General features: G+C 38.8%; 1 protein-coding gene across 3 annotated transcripts in view; it reads left to right on the forward strand.

The window, feature by feature from the left end:
- Positions 1-21,261, forward strand: part of MSL3 (MSL complex subunit 3) — a 44,114-nt gene that overhangs the window by 20,918 nt on the left and 1,935 nt on the right. The window contains exons 5-13 of one of the 3 annotated variants that reach the window (XM_039364269.1): positions 281-372; positions 12,004-12,126; positions 12,731-12,823; positions 14,004-14,164; positions 15,660-15,818; positions 16,047-16,309; positions 17,920-18,029; positions 18,468-18,567; positions 19,040-19,124. In XM_039364269.1, the coding sequence (XP_039220203.1) occupies positions 281-372; positions 12,004-12,126; positions 12,731-12,823; positions 14,004-14,164; positions 15,660-15,818; positions 16,047-16,309; positions 17,920-18,029; positions 18,468-18,567; positions 19,040-19,124 (1,186 nt within the window). The remainder of the gene's footprint in view (positions 1-280; positions 373-12,003; positions 12,127-12,730; positions 12,824-14,003; positions 14,165-15,659; positions 15,819-16,046; positions 16,310-17,919; positions 18,030-18,467; positions 18,568-19,039; positions 19,125-21,261) is intronic. The other 2 variants (XM_039364270.1, XM_039364271.1) reach the window with 2 other exon arrangements.

Raw genomic sequence — 21,261 nt, forward strand, 5'->3', positions numbered from 1 at the left:
CTTCAAAATCACAGTAAAGTGATGCCCAATATTATACTCCCATGAAACCAATTCTAATTCCGTAATATTCTACATCTTGGAAGACTTAGACTTCCAATTCCTATTATTTATTTTGAATTAAATAGCCTAAACATTTTTGTGGTTTGTTTAAATTGTGTAATTCAGTTAGAACCTCTAGTTAATATGCTGTCTTGATTTTGAAATTTAACTTTTGTTTGTCAAATATCACTGTGAAAAATGTATTAAATGTCAAAGGTAATTCATTTTTTTTTTTAAACAGCTATAAGTAGTTCTTCTGATGATGATAGTGATGAAGGAACAGAAGAGGAGCTAAAGAGTGAAGAAAGTGACATTGACGAAAAGTTAGAAATGGTATATTTATATACATTTTGTCAAAACAATTAAAGTGTAAAGAATGAGAATAATAATTTTAGAGTGGGTAATTAAGCTATACAGATGCTGGTGAGGAAAAAAGGAAGCTGTTAAAAGTATCTTTGTTTTATAAAACAAGTTTCAATAAATCATATGATTTTATAAAACATTTTCAGGTTCAAAGTATATTGTTAAAAATATAGGTTAATATAGAGACATTATAACATTGGGGTTAAAATGTGATAGTAAGTTGTTAAATTAATCAGAATTACAGGTTGTCCTTGACTTACAACCAATTGATTAGTGATTGTTCTAGGTTATGATAGACTTAGTTTTATGAACAGTCCTCAAAATTATTGGCTCACATGACAACTAGCTGCAGTATCCTACAGTCATGGCAAAAATGCCTATTGCATAAGCTGGATTTGAATTTACGACCAATCATATGATTTGTTTAACAACTACAGTGATTCAGTTAAGGACTATCATAAATACAATAATTAATCCAAGTCCAGTCACTTAATTCAACTTATGACCAAACGACTTTCAACCAAAATTCCAGATAATTATCTGTAACAAGTCTTAGTAATTTTAGTTTGAAATTACAAATATATGAACATTTTTCTCCATAAGGAGTTTGTTATATCTATCACAGTGGTCCAGACCAGACATAGCTTGTGCAGTAAGCATTTTGAGTCGTTTTACTGCTGCACCTACAAAGTTACATTGGATGGGTGTAAAAAGGGTTCTCAGATATTTAAAGGAAATTATAAATTTGGGTCTTCAAATACAGATTACTGAGGAATTGAAATTAAAGTGTTATGTTGATAGTGACTATGCAAATGACATAAACACAAGGAAATCAAATTCTGGGATTATAATATTGTTTGGAGGGACTCTGATTGGATGGAAGTCCAGAAAACAAACAACTGTTGCTATTTCAACAGCGGAAGCAGAGTTCATTGCTTTATCTGAATTGTGTTCTGAAGTAACATGGTATATACAGTTGTTGCAAGATTTCAATATTAATGTAAAAGAATCTGTAAAGACAATGCTGCCTGTATAAAAATGGCAACTGGTGACAGGGTGAAGAACAGAAGTAAACATGTAGACATTAAGTATTGTAATATCAGGGAAGCTGTAAAAGGAAAATTGATTAGTTTACATCCTTGTTCTTCTGAGGATAATTTGGCAGACATGATGACTAAACCATTGGGTAGTGTTCACTATGGAGAATATGTTAAGTCAATAGGTCTGATGTCTCTTCCTATCATGAAGGGAGGAGTGTTGGAATATTCATGAGCAGGAAGAGTCATGTGTAACTCAATCAGCCAATGTGAAGAAAGTGCTACTGAGTCTGTGCAAAAAGGGATTGAGTTAGGAGCTGGATTTCCAGTCTCAGTTTTGACTCTGTATCTCTCTGTAAGAAGTCTTCATTTGTGCTATGTTGCTGTAAAGAAGAATGTATGGTATTGTAAATATTTTTATATGAATATAAAGAAGTTATTTTGAATCAGCTAAATGCAGTCAACTGTGAGAGCTTCTGATTTATTTTTTCACCAATAGAGAAATTAAAATTCTCTAACATCTATTAAAGCGTGAACTAAGCTCATCTTTAAGGCCAGCCATGGTTCTTCCTCCTCCACCTATTATGTTGGACGGTGAACAGCATTTTGAAGTCAAGGAGATCCTAGATTCTAGAAGCATCATGAATCAACACAATACTCGATAGCTTGAAAAGATCTCTCATTTTCCCAGAATGAGTGGGTTCATAAACAACACATCAGGGCTCCCAGGTTGTTAAAAAATTTCACGCTCATTATCCTGATAAACCTGACTAAACCATATATATTTTCTCTCCCTGTTATTATTTTTATTTCTCTCCAGGTGGATCTCTCATTTTTTTAAGGGGGGGCAGCATGTCAGAACTGTGTCTATCTATGGGCATGGGGATTCCTGTTCTTTTCGAGTTCTGCCATTTCTCTGTGGGGAGGGGGAGCTTGGGGTTGCTACAGTGTATTTCCTTTGCTTTGTTCCTTGCTCAATCCTCTTTGAAGTGTATTTCTTGGGGTGGGAATGGAATGTGCCTGCAGCCATCTGTCTTATGGCTGGGTGCGGAAGAAGAGGCTCAGACACTTAACAGCCTTGGAAGCGCAAATACTTCATCATAGTGCACATTCTTTAATTGTGAAAAACCTTGTGCCACTAACCTGGCCTTATACTGTATATCATTATTTGGCAATACCTTTTTCTTATATACCCATTTACAACCCACAGCTTTGGTTCCCTGTGGCAAAATCACTGATTTAAATACTTCATAGTCTCCCATGGATTTCATCTCTTTATCCATGGCCTCCTTCCATCTTTCTTGTTCAGCTTTTGGTAATGCCAACACTTCTTTATAACTTCTTGGCTCATACCACACATTGCAAACCTTTACCTTGCTGGCAGAATACCTGTCAGGCGGAATTCCTTTGTTACATCGCTCTGACCTACGTGGTATTAAGTGCTCCTGTGTCTCAATTCTTTCTGGTTTTATGTCTTGTTCAGCCTCTCCTCCCTGAACATTGACATCTTCAATAATCATTTTTTATCATTAGATGAGTTATTGTCATTAAATAGATCACCATCATTAAGTGAGACATACCCAGAATTTGCATTAATTCTGTCCCAATTTTGTTCTGCAAAATTAGCAGACCTTGAAATTACAATTCTTTTACTTCCATCGCTAAAGCGATATCCTTTTGACCCTGGCTCATAGCCCACAAACTTGAGCTTTCTTACCTTTTGCTGTCTCTTTCTTCTGATTGCTTTCGGAATATGTACCCATGCAGTACTTCCAAAAATTCTCAAATGTGCCAGTGATGGCTTTCTCCCATATAGAATGGCATATGGAGTATTATTAATGGAGGAACTCCACAGCCTGTTAACTATATAATTGGCAGTCAATATGGCTTCTCCCCAATATGACCTGCTCATACCAGAATCCTGAAATAATGAATCTTTCATTGTTTGCAAAACACCATTCCTTCTTTCAGCTACACCGTTCTCTGCTGCTGTGTAAGGATTTGTACGTCTGTGTCTTATCCCCAACTGCCCCAACCATTGTTGGAATTTAGTTGACATAAATTCAGTACCTCTGTCAGTTTGCAACTGACACACTTGTTGTCTGTACCTTCTCTCTAGAAAACGTACCCACTGTTTGAATTGTTGTAGCACCTCTGTCTTTGCTCTAGCAAGTAGCAAAATGAATACCTGCTATAATCATCAACAATTACCAGTGCATATTTTGCTCCTCCCAAACTGACTTGCATAGGTCCCACAAGATCTGCATGGACCAGCTCTAGAACTCTTTTTGTTTGTCTTGTGCTACATTTACTAACTGGGAATGCCTTTGACATCGATGCTTTGCAAACTGCACAGTCCAAATATGTTTTGCATCCCTTCAAATTTAGTCCTTCTGCAAACTCTTGCATTTGCTGCAAAACTTTAAAGCTTGCATGGCCAAGTCTTCTATGTAGAAGATGAACACATGAATCATGCTGTGCAACATTCTTAAATATATGGGAACATTGAACCTTTTGTCCCTGCAATACATATAGATTATCTTCCTTTATGCCTTCTGCAAAATATTCCCATTCCTTTTGATGAGACACTTCCCATTTACAAAAATGATCTCAAAACCTTGTTTGTCTAAATTAGACACACTTAACAAATTATGTTCCATCTCAGGTACACAAAGCACATTGGTAAACTTTGATTCCAAATATGGAATTTTTACATCGCCTTTTCCAATGACTTTTGCTTTCTGGCCATTTGCCAAAGCCACAGCTTCTTGTGCTACTGGAACAAACCTGCAAAATAATTCAGAGGCATTAACAATTGTTTTGACTTGCCCCACTATCTATTAGCCACTTGTCTCTGTTGTTGCTATAGCATACTTTTGCAACACCAAAATGTTCCTTTTGCAAATCAGTCCTTTTTGGTTGCACAAATGTCCTTTGCTGCAAATTGTTCCTTTGCAAACAGTTCCTTTTCAGATGGTTGTTTGCTCCACAAATGTAGCAATTCTTTTCTTGCTTAGCTCTCTGCCTGCAAAATGTCTCCGGAGACTTGCAGTCTGGACCCCTCCTCAGGAATTTCACTTCCTCGTGGCTCCTTCTAAAATGGCGCTTTTCTTGTTCATTAAGTAAACATGCCTTTAAAGCAGTGGTTCTCAACATTTTTAATGCCACGACCCCCCAACCGGTTGTAAGTCGAGGACTACCCAACCGGTCGTAAGTCGAGGACTTTCCCTGCCCAGGAGCGCCGCACATGCGTGGTGCCGCCCCCTGCGCTTGCCGAGGCGTAGCTGGCAAGGGGCAGTGACGGCGCAGGGTGACCACCGGCTGGGCCACCAGCTGGCCCAGCCCAAGGGAGGTAAGGCACCTGCTGGGCCCCACGCGCGCCAGCAACCCTCCCTGCGCCTGCCGGCCTCCCACCTCCCACCCCTGGCCCTCTTTTACTTTACATTTTTAGTAGTTGCTCAGCAGGGAGGGGTGGAAACTTCCAGACAGCTCACCTTCGCTGCATATAACTTGCAGCACCGTTTGCAGAATGGGACTTTTGGCGGGCTCAGCAGAGCAGAGACAGCCTGGACAATTCCTATTGGCTTTTGAAAGCCAATAGAATTAGACTCTATTCAAGAGAGTCTGTTCTATTGGCTTTCAAAAGCCAATAGAATAAAAGGGAGTAACACAGCTAAGGAAAAGGGGAAAAAATGGCAGACTGCGTTGTTTGGCGACCCCCGTGAAATGGTCATTCGACCAAAAATGGGGTCGTGACCCACAGGTTGAGAACCGCTGCTTTAAAGCCTCAAAATTTAAGTCTTGCTCTTCTTTACACTCAAATATAGCAGAAACTGTGTCCCAAGTTTTATCTAAACTGTTCAACACCAATAAAACCTTCTGGGACTCAGGGAATTTAATCCCACGTTGTTCTAAGTCCAAAAATAAACTTTGCATTTTATTTAAATGCTGTTCCACAGATTCACCTGGTTGCAAGCAGGCCCTATAAAATTTTCTTGACAATTGCACTATATTGCATGCAGAAACATCCACGTGCACAGCTCTCAACTTCAACCAAATGTCCTTTGCAGTCTTTAAATTTGCAATATTTAGAAATTGTTCATCATCTAAGTTCAAGATGAGATAAGCCATTGCTTGATCATGACTCTTCTCATCAGCAGCTGCAAATACTTGTGGTGGATTTTCTACAATATACCACAGCTTTTTAGCTTTCAGCAAACATTCCATTTTTGCAGCCCATACAATGTAATTCTTCTGGCCCAAACGAGGCACACAGCTTTCCTTAAATTCCATTGCAGCCATTCTGCTAATTCTGCCTTGTTCTTATAGTTTCTGAACACAGGCAATTTCTTCCAGCTTTAAATTACAATGCAGTGCTTAGTAAGCTCTGGGCCCATAACCTGTTAGACAATTTTAATTTCTCTATTGGTGAAAAAATAATTCAGAAGCTCTCACAGTTGACTGCATTTAGCTGATTCAAAATAACTTCTTTATATTCATATAAAAATATTTACAATACCATACATTCTTCTTTACAGCAACATAGCACAAATGAAGACTTCTTACAGAGAGATACAGAGTCAAAACTGAGACTGGAAATCCAGCTCCTAACTCAATCCCTTTTTGCACAGACTCAGTAGCACTTTCTTCACATTGGCTGACTGAGTTACCACATGATTCTTCCTGCTCATGAATATTCCAACAATAGACTACAATGAAATACCGGATGAACCTGTCTTAATGTTTTTGGAAGTTCCAATTCTACGGTTATCAGATTGATGACCCATTTAATAGGGAAAGGCCCCACAAATTTTGGTCCTAACTTCTTTGATGGCTGTAAAGATTTTAAATACTTTGTGGACAGGTATACTTTCTCCCTGATTTTAAATGGCTTAGGTTCTACCTGCTTTTTATCTGCCTGCAGTTTGTAAGCTTCCCTAGCCTCATCTAGCACTTTTCTAACTACTGACCACGTATTTTGCAGCTGTGCAATCCAATCCTTTGGGGAGGGGATGGTGGGTTCGTTGACCGGCAACTCAGGCATTGGATTGAAGCTTTGTCCTATTGTGAATGGGGTATAACCTGTGCTTGAGTGAACAGCACTATTGTAAGCCAGGTCTTTTCAACCAGTGGTACGGGTACTATCTGTGGTACTTTGGCACCTGGCAAGTGGTATGTGGCCATCCTAGAAAAGTGGTACCGGGGGAGGGGAATGAGCTGAACCGGTGGCAGCATCACACAAGCCTGAGCGAGAGATGGCTGGAGCTGCAGGGCTGTCAGGGCTCAGCAGAAGTGCCAGGATCAGCGCCAGGCTCCAGCTGGAGCTTGGCACTGATCCTGATGCTTCTGCTGAGCCCTGAAGAAGTACCAGTCAGCTGGAATGTTGCAGCATCTCCAGGGTTTTGTGATTTACGTTCAGATGCTTGGCAACTGATTCATATTTATGACAGTCACAGTGTCCCAGGGTCATGTGAAGTGACCAAAACCTGCTGCAACCACCCAGCAGATGGGGGAAATAAAAACCAAACACCCCCACTCCACCCCCACTGCCAATCCTCAACAGAAATGCTCAGGAGGAAGAGTACCACCAGCTGGGCGGGTAGGTAGGTGTCTTGCTCGGCTGTGGCTTGGGGGGCACTTTTTTCGGTGCCATTGTAAGTTCGAACAGTGACTAAGTGAACTGTTGTCAGTCGAGGACTACCGTACTTTATCACTTTTTTCCTTTTGGGGGTAGGGTCATCATGTTTTTGACATCTTGCTAGTGTGGTACTCGGATGTTGCCATATCCTAAAAGTGGTACAATGGGTGAAAAGGTTGAAAAGCCCTGACATATAGCTTTCCCTCCACCTATGGCAGCCGGTCATCCCTTGAGCAGAGGTTTTTATGACTCAGGAACCATTCATTCTTTTCCAGAGCTTATTTGAACTCTATTCCTGCTGTGCTGTCTAGGGGTTTTGAATTTTTTGCTTATGCCCTTGTGGTTACTGGAGCCGCTAACTGCTTAGAAGACACAAGAGGATTCACCACCTCCACCTCCACTATTATATTGTGGCAGCCTTGATAAGGCGTCGGCTAGGAAATTCTTTCCCCCAGGCAGATATTTGATAGTGAAGTTAAATTGGTGGAAGTGTTGGGACCACCTTGCCTGTTTTGGGGACAGTTTTCTTGGCGTTTTTAAAGCTTCCAGGTTTTTGTGATCAGTCCATACCTGGAAAGGGATTTTATTTCCTTCCAGGAAATGCCTCCATGTGAGGAGGGCCCAGTGTATGGCATAGGTTTCCTTTTCCCACACTGCCCACCTCTGTTCAGTTTCTGTGAGTTTTCTCAATGTGTAGGCACAAGGTTGTAACTGGCCCTCTTGGTTTTCTTGGAGCAGTACTGTGCCTACTGCTACGTCACTACTGTCTGCCTGAATGACAAAAGGTTTTTCTGTGTCTGGGTGCTTTAGGACTGGCTCGGCTGAGAAAAGTCTCTTTAGTTTCTCAAGCACGGCTTGACACTCCATAGTCCATTTTAGCGGCTGACTAGGTTTTGGCTTGCCTTCCCCTTTGATTTTAGTAAATTGGTAATGGGGAGCGCTAGTTGTGCAAAAGAGGGAATGAACTGTCGGTAGAAGTTAGCAAACCTCAGGAAACTTTGCAACTGCCTCCTTGTGCGTGGTGGTGCCCATTCTAGCACTGCCCAGACCTTTTCTCGGTCCATCTCTACCCATTATGGGATATGCGATACGCCAAATAGTCAATTTTTTCCTTATGGAACTCACACTTTGATAGTTTGGCCTAAAGCCAGGTGGCCCACAGTTTATTTAGAACTACTCTGACTGGTTTGAGATGCTCTTCTTTCGTTTTGGTGAAAATGAAGATGTCAGCCAAATACACGAGAACCCCCTTGTAAAGGTGTTCCTGAAGGACCTCATTTATCAATTGCATGAACGCTGCTGATGCTTCCTGCAATCCAAACAGGAGCACCCTGAATTGGAAACACCCCAGTGGGCAGTTAAACGCTGTCTTCCATTTGTCTCCTTCCTTGATCCTAACCCAGTAATATGCCTCCCATTTGTCTTAATTCCCCTTTGCTAGGTGGACCAACATGTCCTTCATTAGCGGCAAGGGATAGATATTGTTTTCGCACACCATGTTCAAAGATCTATAGTCCACTCAGAGGCAAAGAGATCCGTTTTTCTTTTCGTGGAACAGCACCGGGGCCACAGTTTTTGGTCTTGCCGGCTGTATAAAACCTTGCGCTAAATTTCTGTAACTCTTCCAGCTCCTGGGGAGTCATTGAATACATTTTGGGCTTAGGCAATTTGGCTCTTGGTAGAATCTCAATGGCATAGTCAGTGGGCCAATGGGGGGGGTACTCGTCAGACCGCTCTTCGCTGAACATCTAAGCTAGATCCCGGTATTCCTTGGGTACGGTTTCCAACCCCCAATCTTTTGCAGTTGCTACCAGCTCTGGAGCTCCTTTTCTCTTTGTTTTGCAGGTCTCCCCCATACAGTGCGCCTCTCTTTTGGAAACCACAATTCTCCAGTCCTCCAATCCACCCTTGAGTTCCACTTCCTCAACCATGTCATCCCCGATATTAGGGCCCACTCCATGCCAGGGGTCACTATAAAAGTCAAAGTCTTCTGTATGATCCCCCATTGTGAGCTGGACTGGCTGCGTAGTGAGGGTGGCTGGGACACCTCCTGAGATGGACTCATCTAACTAGCCAAATGAAATTGGCTTCATCAGTCTCCTCACCGGAATCCCTAGACTTCCCACTAAGATTGGGCTTATTAAGCAATGGTGCAACACGAGTCCTACAGGGCCTTCAGAGTTACTTTTCTCGGCATCTCTGGACTTAACAGTTCTATTGTTCTGGTGAGGGGCGCAATGGGTCCATTTACCAAGGGTTTGTCCTTAGAGTCACTGTCAGGACAGTCGGGTCACTTTCCTGTCGGAGCTGGAGTTCCTTCCCCCGGGATTCTGGGGAATTGGACCTCAACCACCTCAGCACTTTTCATGGCAGTCCCCCTGGGTCGCTGAGGAATCTTCCCAGGCTTGCCTCCACCAGACCGGTCAGGCGTGCATATGGGAGTCTTCAAGCGGCATTCTGCAGCCCGGTATCCATTGAACATGGTGCTGCGATGGGGCGTTTTGTTGCCTCTTTTTTTCCCTCTGGGGGGAGCGTCTCCAGGTTTGTCCCAGGTGTTGCTGTCTTCAGGCTTGGTTGATCGGCCAGGATACACCAGTCATGCAGGTGATCCAGATCTCCCCATGCGATGCATGCATGGTACAGATCATCGTTCAGCCTGTCTTTGAAATGGCCCACTAAGACTTCTTCCGATCAATTGAGGCGGCATGCCTCCATATACTCGGCCACTGGGCGATGACCTTGCCTCACCATTTTGAAGCGTTCTCTGGCTTTCTGGTCAGCTAAGGGGTCCTCGAACCTCCGCTTCAGGGCAGCCATGAATTGATTGAAGTTTTGGAGCTCAGGGGCATCAGTGTTATGCAGGGTCACCATCCACCGGGCAGCTGCTCCCTCCAGGGCCATGGTTACCACCCTGACCCGTCTGATGTCGCTGGGGATATCTCGCCCGTATTACTCCATGTAACTCAGGACATAGGGTAGGAAAAATCCCATCATATTTTAATCCCAAGTTTGGGACCTTCTGGTCGGGCAGGTGGGTCCTCCTTCGTCTTGCTCGGTGCCTGTCTCCCCCAGCTGGGGTGACCCATGCTAGGGTGGCTGATGTAGTCATTGCTTCCGTAGTTTCCAAGGCACTGGTAGAGGGACCAATGTTTGCCAACTCACCCTCCCAGCATTCCTCCTCTACCAGTCTCGGCACCACTGAGTCCCGGCAGGGGTCTTCTTCCTCCTTAAGGATCTTGAAAGCTTCAACCATCAGGCTGATGGCTTGTTTAAGGAAGCAATCAAACCCGGTTGGTCTCTCATTGTCCTCTTTGCTGAGGTTGAGTGACCTCTCAATCTCTCGCTTCCATCCCGGTGGATGGCTGCCTTGGGGGGATCACCTTTCTGGCTTTCACTTCCCATTCTTCCTTCTTCCCCACGCTAATCGACCATCTTGGCTTTTCCCAACTTTCTCTGGTCATGGCTTCATCAGATGAGCTGGAGCTGCCACTCAGGCCAACCTTGGGGGGAGCTTCCCCGCACAGGTTGCTTTCTCCACCGTGGTTCGACATCCGTGGTTCGACATCCTTTGCACAGTCCCCACAATAGGGGTTTTCCCTCCGGGTTGACTATTTTCAGATTCTGTCTAATGTAAGAACCTGCCTCAATTAAGCCTTCCAAGGAAGCAGAACTCTTGAAATAGGCATCATCTCAAAGGGAACTTTTATTGGAAGGTTATGACAGCAGTAGTAGAAGGCAGGATCTAAGGGTTTCCCACACAAATCAATAAGTCAAAAGAGTCAATGAAAACTCCACCAACCGGCCATCCAGACGGCTCAAATTGGCCAATCCACAGGTGTGAAAATGTGGGCATGGAGTGATAAGGCTCCGCTTCCAAGGCTGTTAAGTCTCCGCGTCTCTTCTTCCATGCCCAAAGATAAGGCAGATGGCCGGAGGCACATTCCATTCTCACCCTGCGAAAGAAACATCAAAGAGGATAGAGCAAGGAACAATGCAAAGGAAATACACTGTAGCAACCCCAAGCTCCCACTTTTGTAAGAGAAATGGCAGAACCCGAAAAGAACAGGAATCCCTATGCCCATAGACAGACATGGTTCTGACATATCCATTCCCCAATAAAACAGAAAAACTCAGAGGCCCTCTAGATAGTTTGCATTTTATATATTGCATAGTTCATATATTGAATTGAACTGGAGTATATTACCTGCTCTTTAAAAAGGCAAAGAGATGCAGGGAGATAGGGAAGTTACATGATGACCAATGAACTTTTCTGAACAAATTATTAGAACATTAATTTAAAAAATTACTAAAAAAATTAAACACATAGAAGAAAAAGAATTGCGGAAGGAAAATTGGGTTTGATCTTGTAATGTGAATCCTGCTTCACCAACCTTCTGGAGGATGAGGATGATGATGGTGATGATGATGATTAGGAACCTAGAGGGGGATGACCATTACATACCTTTCAACAACACTTTGATAAAGTTTCTTTTCAAAGGCATTTGAAGAAGTTTAGCAGTTATGGGGTATTTAACAAATTAGATTGCTATTATCTGTAACTAACTAGGAAAATGAGTTGTAGTAAGATCAATAATGATGTTGACTCATAGCTGTAAAAAAGGCAAATTCCATGCTAAGGATAATTAGGAAAGAGACTGAAAAGAATGTAGATTTTATAAAAGCACTGAGATGTACATCATTCCAAAGCACCAAGATATAGATCAGAATTGGACTTTTATCTTGAATAAAACTATTTTAGATGTTTCTCTTGGCCTTGATTCGTAACAGGTCCTTACTTGTGATTTCAGGATTTATCAGGCTCTGATATATGCCTCATTATACAGTTTAAAAATTCCTAATAGTTTATTATATTTAATGTAGCATAAGTAAATTCAAGTTTTTGTAATGTTGATTATATTGATACAGAAAGAAGAGCTAGAGACTCATACTAAAAGAGATATGGAAGAAAGAGCAATAAACATTGAAATTCCTGAAATCTTGAAAAAGAAACTTGAAGAGGATTGTTACTATATTAACAGGCGAAAACGGGTATGGAACATTTTATGCAAATTAAAATAATTGGATATAGTAATACTAAACACTTTATATGCAGAAATTAACATTATTTGACAGTGCAGTCACATGTACAATTTGCCAGATATAAGACAGATTAAATTCAATAGGATTTGATACCAGGTGACTATATATAAATGTACAATATATGCAAGCAAATATGGAAACTAGTGAAAAGGTGTTCTACAGTACAATTTAATAGCAATTTGTTTTACTAGACTTTGAAGGAAGTAGATTAACTGTAAGTTTAAATCTTCAGGATTCTCTGTTTTGATTGCTTTTTCTATTCCACAGGTAATCTGAGAGTACATTAGCCTTGTGGTGGCATAGTGGTAGCATTGGTACATTAAAATTCTTGGATGTTGTCAAGGAAAAATAGATTTATTGTCATGGTTCCGACAGAGACAAATAAAGCAGAACTCCAAGGCTTGCAAGTTCCTCAAAGAACATGTTTATTGATACAAAGTATCAGCACGTGAAAAGTGAAACCAAGTCTGAATAGACATGTAACAATCCCCAATACAAAGTTATTTGTAAAGCTATGCAAGCTACTAAGTTCCCCAATGCATCTTCTTGGCAGGCTTTTCACGAAACGCCCAGCCTGCAGCCCCGGGAGCAGCCGATGACTTTGGTTCCAATGGGAGAAAATCTGTTTAGTCTAGCGAAGCACTTGGTAAACCCCCTCCTTTCGTGCTATGTGTCAACCGAAAATGAGTAGGGAAAATGGCTGCAGCTATGCTCATTTTCAAAGTTGACATTTATCTTATTAAATACATTAAAATAATTTCTTATTTATCTGTATTTAATTCATTTCTTTATCAATCATATGGTATTAACAAAGGTGAAACTTCATACTCATGCCTTAAATTAGGCTACTAAACTAAAAAAAAATGATCTAATACTTATATGAGAGATGTGTAAACTCAGTTTCCTTAGTGAAAATAGAAAGGCAGCTTGTTTCTTAATTCTAAATGTATGAACTCATCCTTTTATTTTTATTCTTATTGCAGCTTTTCTGATCTTTGAGATTTAATGATAGAAAACCTAAAACTGGCCCTTCTGGCCTGGCCAAAGTCCATCTTAATTTAGCATTTTGTTTATGGTTTCTACAGGCAATCAGTAATGGACTTACCAATTGCCTGTAGGCAGCTCACAAACAGGAAATTCTTCTCTTGCTGTGGTTTTCCAGCAACTGATATTTGAAGCACTTCTTACCCTGGAAATAGGACTAAGAGTAATAACCATTGATATATTTGTTATCTATGAGTTTGTTCAATTTACCTTTAAAGTCTTAGCTTTAAAGAACAAGAAATTGTGGGAATGCTAGAATCAAGTCAGTTCCATGTTTATTTCAAAAAGGCAATTCAAGGGCAACTATTGAGCGAGATAAGAAAAACTGCTCCAGTGAGACTCAGCCATAATTTCTTTTCTTCCATTCAATTGTATCCAATTCTCAGAGACTGCTTGGACAAGTATATGAAGCTTCAAAATTGCTATTATTGTTTTCAGAATTCTGTATTTATTCCACCCTGGCTTTAAGTATAACCTATTGACATCTCTGTTGTTCTTGATTCCTTGGTTTTGCCAGCTACGTGAGGCTTGACAAGGAATGAGAAAAATAAAATTAGTGGGATGGAAAATATGCTGTACTCCTATGATACTTATTTGTTCTTGTTAGTCCAGGTTGTAGGCTAGTGAGTGGAGTTACAAGAGAGTGAAGAATAGGCTTGACTGCAAGGTGTGTGAGGGGGTGCCCAACTTTTTTTTTAAAAAAATCCATTTTGCCTGTATAAGTACCATGCTTATTTGAAATATGAACAGAAAATGTGTAAAATATTTTTTTTTTAATTTAGCTTGTGAAACTGCCATGTCAGACAAATCTAATAACCATCTTGGAATCATACGTAAAGCATTTTGCCATTAATGCAGCTTTTTCAGCCAATGAGAGATCCCGACACCATCAAATGACTTCACATTCCAATCTGAATCTTCATTATATCCCACCAGAAAAGAAGTAAGCAAACACTATTTGATTTTGTGTCTACGTTAGAGTTTAAAATGAAAGGTTTAACTTCAAGTTCAACTAATTAGATATTAGCAAGCTAAATAAATTTATTTATTTATTTCTAAATAAATATTTATTTATAAATAAATTTATTTCCTATACTTTTGCATTAACTTCACTTTATATAAAGGAACAATAATGGTGTTCTTTTAAATAAGTCATATAGCCACTTAATAAGGCAAATATATCCATATTTTAAGTTTTTTCCAGCTACACCATTTGCCTAATTCTCAACATTCTCATAACACTGTAGTACAACTTTCTTTTCATCAACTTTTTATTGACATAACATGCATTTCTTATGTTCCACTCTTTAGCATATCACTATCATTCTTATACAGATCTCTAAAATACTCTTCATTGGAGGTAATAGTCTTCGACTTATGACTCTAATGGACTCTGCAATTATAATCATAATAGTTATGTCATCGTAAAGTGGGTCATCCGTGTGACTGACCCAATTTTACAACATTCTTTGTAGCGATCATTAAGTGAATCCATTATCATTAAGCAAATATGCAGTTATTAAGTGAACCCATTATTCCCTATGGGGCGTTTTTTTGCCAAAATCAGGATGTAGAGGCCAATTTTTGACAAATATGTCATAAATTGCATTCACATGGCTGCAAGATGCTGCAAACAGGTATGAATGCAGATCAGTTGCTGAGCACCCAAAATGTGGTTAAATGACTTGGGGAGTAGGTCAGCCATTACAACTTCAGAATTGGGTCATAAGTACCTTATGGCAGAAGTCCCCAACCTTTTGGGCACCAGGGACCGGTTCCGTGGACAGAGTTTTTTCCACAGACTGGTGGGGACGTGGTTTCATGTACTGTCTGCATCCCGCAGATGGGGCTTTGCTTGTTTGTGCAGACTGGTTTCTGGCATGCTGCAGCCTGGTGCCGGTCCATGGACCGGGGGTTGGGGACCCCTGCCTTATGGGGCAGTTCATCACAATTTCAAAAGGTTGCTAAGCAACTGGATGGAAGTCAAGGAGTACATGTATTCCTTCTTTTCAGTTCTAGCCCAAATTATTCCATCACTTTTGAGTTCCATCCTAGGGAAGGTTCCTTTCTTAGCCTCTTTCATCCAAAAAAGCAGGTTATATAGTACTCAGATAAACTAACACATAGATTGTGGGGAGCAACTTCCAATTCTTTATTGTAGAAAAAACACATAGAAAATAAATTATCACTCCTCTGTAGCTATCTAGGCATTATTTTTGGCTTGGTTCTAATTGAGTGATTCTGACCCCAAATAGATGCTTGAGCTAATAGTAATACCAAAAACAGTATGAGACAGTATAAGAGTAGGAAGGGCAGCATGCAAGTTTGATAAATAAATAATACTGATTGTTATGACTTAGTTCTTCAAAATAAATGAAATATTAACATAAACTTTGTTATATGAAGTACTTATTTCTTTTGTAATCTTATTTTTCTAGTGTTGAATTATGTAAAGAAATGGTGGATGGCCTAAGAATAACCTTTGATTTCACTCTTCCTCTTATTCTACTGTATCCTTATGAGCAAGCACAGTTTAAAAAGGTGACATCCTCCAAATTTTTTCTACCAATCAAAGAGAGTGTAGCAAATTCTAACAGGTGGGTTTGTGTTTTTCTTTTTGCATTCCTTTCGAGAAATAGAATGGTTTTAATGACATTATTTTAAAAAACCTATAGTCGTAAAACTATATTTTTTACTGGCAGCCAGTAAGCTGAAAGAAGACTTTTCAATAATGATGAAAGTTACACAGTTACTATTTAAAGTGTTCTTTATTGGCCTTGTGTATTGGCCCAACATCCTAGTTCACCTTTTTTTTATTTGATCAGAAATCAAGAAGAGCTTTCTCCAAGCCCACCTCTTCTGAATCCATCAACTCCACAATCCACAGATAGTCAGCCTGCAACAGGAGAACCTGCAACACCAAAACGCAGAAAAACAGAACCTGAAATCTTGCAGTCTCTAAGGCGTTCCACACGTCACACGTCCAATTGTGATAGGCTGTCAGAAAGCAGTGCTTCCCCACAGCCAAAAAGGCGGAATACTGAGGCTCCTGCTTCAATGCCAAAATTGTTTTTGCATCTTGAAAAAAGTGAGTTCTGTGTTAAGATAAATAACTGATTATGTAAAAAGAAACAATGATGTAAAAAGTATTTTCAGTTCATGAGTTGTCTTTTAACAAACTCAATGAAGCTTTAGTATGATAAATTTGAGTGCTAATAATGAACATTTTTCAAAGGCATTGCATATGTACTTTAAGCTTTTATAATAAACCCTATATTACCAACGTCGCTATTTTAATAGATTTTGAAAGCTTGTGCTTCAGGGTGGGTCATACTTAGTATGCTATAGCCAATCCATATTGGATTTCTCATGGGGATGTCTCCTGATTTGATTTTTGTTGTAATAACAGCAGACAATTGCAGTTGATAAAAAGCATTCTTGCAGTACGATAACATGCATTTCAAGTGTCTTCACTTGAATATGGTGATGGTTCTAGCAACAAATAATGGCATTTGAGGAGGATGACTCAGAAATATAAGCAGATCAATATTTTGAATGACTAGATATTAGAAACTTTTCTTAAATTTTAGCAATAGGCAAATGACTTTGAACATCAGTTCTGGTCTGATTGTTTTATAGAAACAATTGAAACAACTTGCTTTATGCTAATAACTTTGCAAAATCCATGATCGCTTTGTTTTTAGCAAAATAATTTGTCTGATTTAGCCACTAGCAATGTTTTGATTTAGATATAAAGCCAGTTAGGTGACTTGAGCTAGTCACTTCTCTCAGCCCTAGAAATGAAATGGCAAACCACTTCTGAAAATCTTGCCAAGGAGTTGCCAGGAATCCAAAAGTGATTCAAAGATACACACACTCAGAGCAAAGAATTATTAGCTCCTTGATATTAGTGTGTGAGGAATTGTAATCCTGGAGGATTAAACATATTAGAAATTATACATATACATATACATACATACATACATAAATACATACATACATATATATGTAGGTCTTTGGTTATTTGGGTTTTCTCCTGCGTCAAATTGGAAGTGTCTTGGTGACGTATTGGCGAAGTCTCATTCGTCATCTTCAGGCTGGTGTTCAAAGCACGAAGCTGAAAACACCAGCCTGAAGATGACGAATGGGACTTCGTCGAAACGTTGCCAAGACACTTCCAATTTTACGCGGGAGAAAACCCGAACAACCAAAGACCTATATACAATATCAGACATATATATAATATATATATATATATATATATATATATATATATAATATTAATCAAAGATACTAATGTGGTATCACATGCATTTAGACTTATTGAAATTTTATAAAAATAAGATTGCCTATGTCAGTGGAGAGAGCCTGTTTGGGGCAGTGGTTAAAGCACAAGGCTAGAAACAGGAGACTGAGTTATAGTTCCACCTTGGGCACAAAGCCAGCTAAGTGATCTTGAGCCAGACATAACTTTCAGCTAGGAAAAAGGCAAAGGCAAACCAGTTCTGAAAATCTTGCTAAGAAAACTGCGAGGAGGATTCCAAGCAGTTTCTAGAAGTCATAAATTGTTTTAAAGCACCCATCCACAAAAAGATCAAAGGAATTTCTTAATAACTGTAGGAAATCTCTCATGACTGAATAAGAGTTCTTGTCCTTATATATCCATGCATAAAATAATGTCCTACTCTTTTCTTGAAGAAACTCCTGTCCACAGTGGGTCATCATCTCCTATTACATTGACCCCTAGCAAAGAGGGTAGTGCAGTATTTGCTGGATTTGAAGGCAGAAGAAATAATGAATTGAATGAGGTAAGCTTTTTTGTTTAAGACTTGATTCAAGACTGTGAATCAAGATGCTTTTGAACTAGGAACCTATATTTCTCCAGGTATTATTGAAATGCAGCTTGCATCATTTTAGCTTACTGTTTAATATGTACTAACCTCTTCCTTTCTAAGTATGTTGAATTACAAAATTTATATCTTATAGTTTTTTAATTAATTATGTACATAATTCTGTAAATTTCATTTTTAAATAAATACAAACAGTTTTATTTAATAAATAAACTTTTAAAAACAGTTTTGGAAATTGTTCTGATGTAGAAAGAAGAAAGTTGTACAAATTAGAGTTTTCTATTTTATATATTTTAAACTACTAAGATAAAGATTTTGACAATATTTAGTAGAATCCTGTCATGATTTTAAATTAGATTTAGATCAAGACAAAGTTTATTCTAATTTTATTTTTAGGTGTTGTCATGGAAACTCATGCCAGAAAGCTATCCTCCAGGCAATCAGCCGCCACCACCTTCTTACATTTATGGATCTCAACATTTGCTGCGCATGTTTGGTAACGTATATGAACTTCTACAATGGTTTTTGTTACAACTTTAATTTATGCATTATATTTTTAATTGGAAATTAATTCTGCATTCCTGATAGAATTTAGTTCACTCAGATACAAATATGCTACAGTACTTGTAAATAATCTGATCTATTCAGAGATATAAATCTCCCTTAAGAGGATTTTTTTAAAAAAAAGAAAATCAGAACTATATTTCAATCTAACTCCCTTTCAATTTTTATAACAATTTTTATAAAACATGGGTGATCTCAGGCCACTTATTAACTCTCAACCCAAATACTTTAAGACCTGATTTGGAGGGGGGGGGGATAATTGCATGAATGCTTGAAATAAAGATGGAATATAAAAAGGTGGAAGTAACAAATAAGGGGACGTATCAATGGCAAATTGCTTTCATTTGAAAGAAAAACTCTCAAATGGGAAAGGGTTGACATTTTTTCCCTTTTTGTTTTTACAGTAAAGCTTCCAGAGATACTTGGGAAGATGAGCTTTTCTGACAAAAATCTAAAAGCTTTAGTAAAGCATTTTGAGTTGTTCCTAAGGTAACTTATGGATAACAGCAAATTTAGAAGCTAAATATTCAAGAGCAGCTAGTAACTTGCAGAACAAACATTTTAGTTATAGGAGAGTTATTTGTTAGATAGCTAATTCATTGTATAGGAGAAAAGTAGAAGATTCTAATCAAGAAGTTTTAGCTTCCCTAATAATACTTTCCTTGTAACATAGGTATTCCTCATTTAGCATGGCACGTGGTTATTAAGTGAAACAGTGCTTAAGGGAAAACTCACATGATGGAAACTGTGCTACAGTCCTTTGCTTTACAATGTCATAAAAATATGATCCCAAAGAGTCAAGTGAACCCAAATGGCAGGGAAAGTTTCCAGAACTAGATTCATGAAGAAGCTGAATAAAAGGATAAAATCTTATAGCTCTTTTCTCCATTTCCATATCTTTTGGAATGCTCACTTGGTAGTAGGATAATTATCAAGAAGAGAATTAATGTTTGCATTTACATTCATTGGAGAGGAAGACATTACAAGAGATTAAGCAGACACACAGTGGGGAATATATATCTAGAGTACGGGTGTCAAATTCGCCATGTCACATGACACTTTGCGACGTATCGTGACTTTTTTTGCATTGCTGGAGCTAGGGTGGGCACGGCCTCCACATGATGCAACCATCCGAATGATGGCCTGGCAGTTTGACACTACTGATCTAGAGGAATATGTTAGGCCAAAGCTGCTTAGTTGGTAAACAAAAGCCTTCCACATGAAACCGATTAAGGCCTGATAATTTTAGACAGTAATATGTCAGCCCTCCTAGGTAAACCAGACAGGAAACAACTAGATGAGCTAACTCCACTTTATTTTATTATAAGAGTACATTAACAGAATCCTGCAAGATTCAAAGTACAAATCGCCCACACACACACACACACACACACATATACTATTTATAGCCTGGTCAATTAGAGTGGGTCCTTCCTAAGTTTCTTTGCCTGACCATTAAGCTCCTTGTCATTTTGTAGGTAGCCTTCCTGTCCTCCCTCAAGGTCATTCTCACGTTACAAATTAGCACTTTTTTAGCAGCATGTTGTGCTGCAGAGAAAAGCAGCTCAGGAAGAGATAGCTTGTTTAGGCAATTTCTCCACTGCAAGCAGAGAAAAAGAAAAAAAAAGGGTCAGGCACAAGATAACATAAACTAACTGATTGTAATGATGAACACACATGATTGAGAGAGAGAGCCTGTAAAGGTAAATATGGGCATTGGTCACAAAATTACTTTTTTATCGTTGTTATAACTGTGAACAGTTGCTAATCAAAGTAGTCGCTAAACAAAGACTACTTGTGTATAAGAGATTGACAGAAATTATGTGCCAGATATATGATTACAGAGACATTTCAGTGTATGTAGAGCTTGCACATACAGTAGCTTAGAAAGTTAATTGTTTTTCCTGTATTTCTTAAAAGAAATGTGTTCACATGAAAAGAATATGGTTTTGTTCATAATCCAATAATAATCTCCTGCAGGTTCATTGCTGATGTATATTTAGGATCTATTTTTTTCATATGGAACAATATATCTGTAATTCAAAATTAATATATCTTAATTCTGCAGCATGGAATCAGTCCTTCTGACAAATGCTATATGATGCATAATATCTGATTTTTATCAGTTTTCTAATTAAAATATTTAGGAATATTATTTGTAGGAAAAAATATTAAGTAATATAACTTGCAGTAATAGCCTGTGACCACTAATCTGTACTAATGCATAGATAATATAGTTCCAGTCTGGATTACTACAGCAAAAAGCTCTTAATGTATTAGACTAGGAATTTTATTTTAAAATTCATGTGCTGAAAAAAGCATTTAATCATCAAATATAAAATTATAATGCTATTTAATTATTTTAGTTTCAAATGAATTACAGAGATTAGAAAATCTGTTCAAATAATGATCCTACATTTTAACAAAAGCATTTCCAGAAGTATTTCAGTGGATTACTTGCAACTGTTCAAAGTTCAAAAGTAAGTCCCGTTGGATATAATGGGAACCACACCCAATTAACCGTTTATAAGATTAATGGCATGGGGTTCTTTGTACATGGTTAATTTATAGCAGTTTTTCAGAAGCATTTTAAGATAATGCTTAGATAATTTAACAGAACAAATAA

The sequence above is a fragment of the Crotalus tigris genome, unplaced genomic scaffold (genome assembly GCF_016545835.1).
Source record: "Crotalus tigris isolate CLP2741 ecotype Arizona unplaced genomic scaffold, ASM1654583v1 scf7180000019707.1183690, whole genome shotgun sequence".
Classification (NCBI taxonomy): Eukaryota; Metazoa; Chordata; class Lepidosauria; order Squamata; family Viperidae; genus Crotalus; species Crotalus tigris.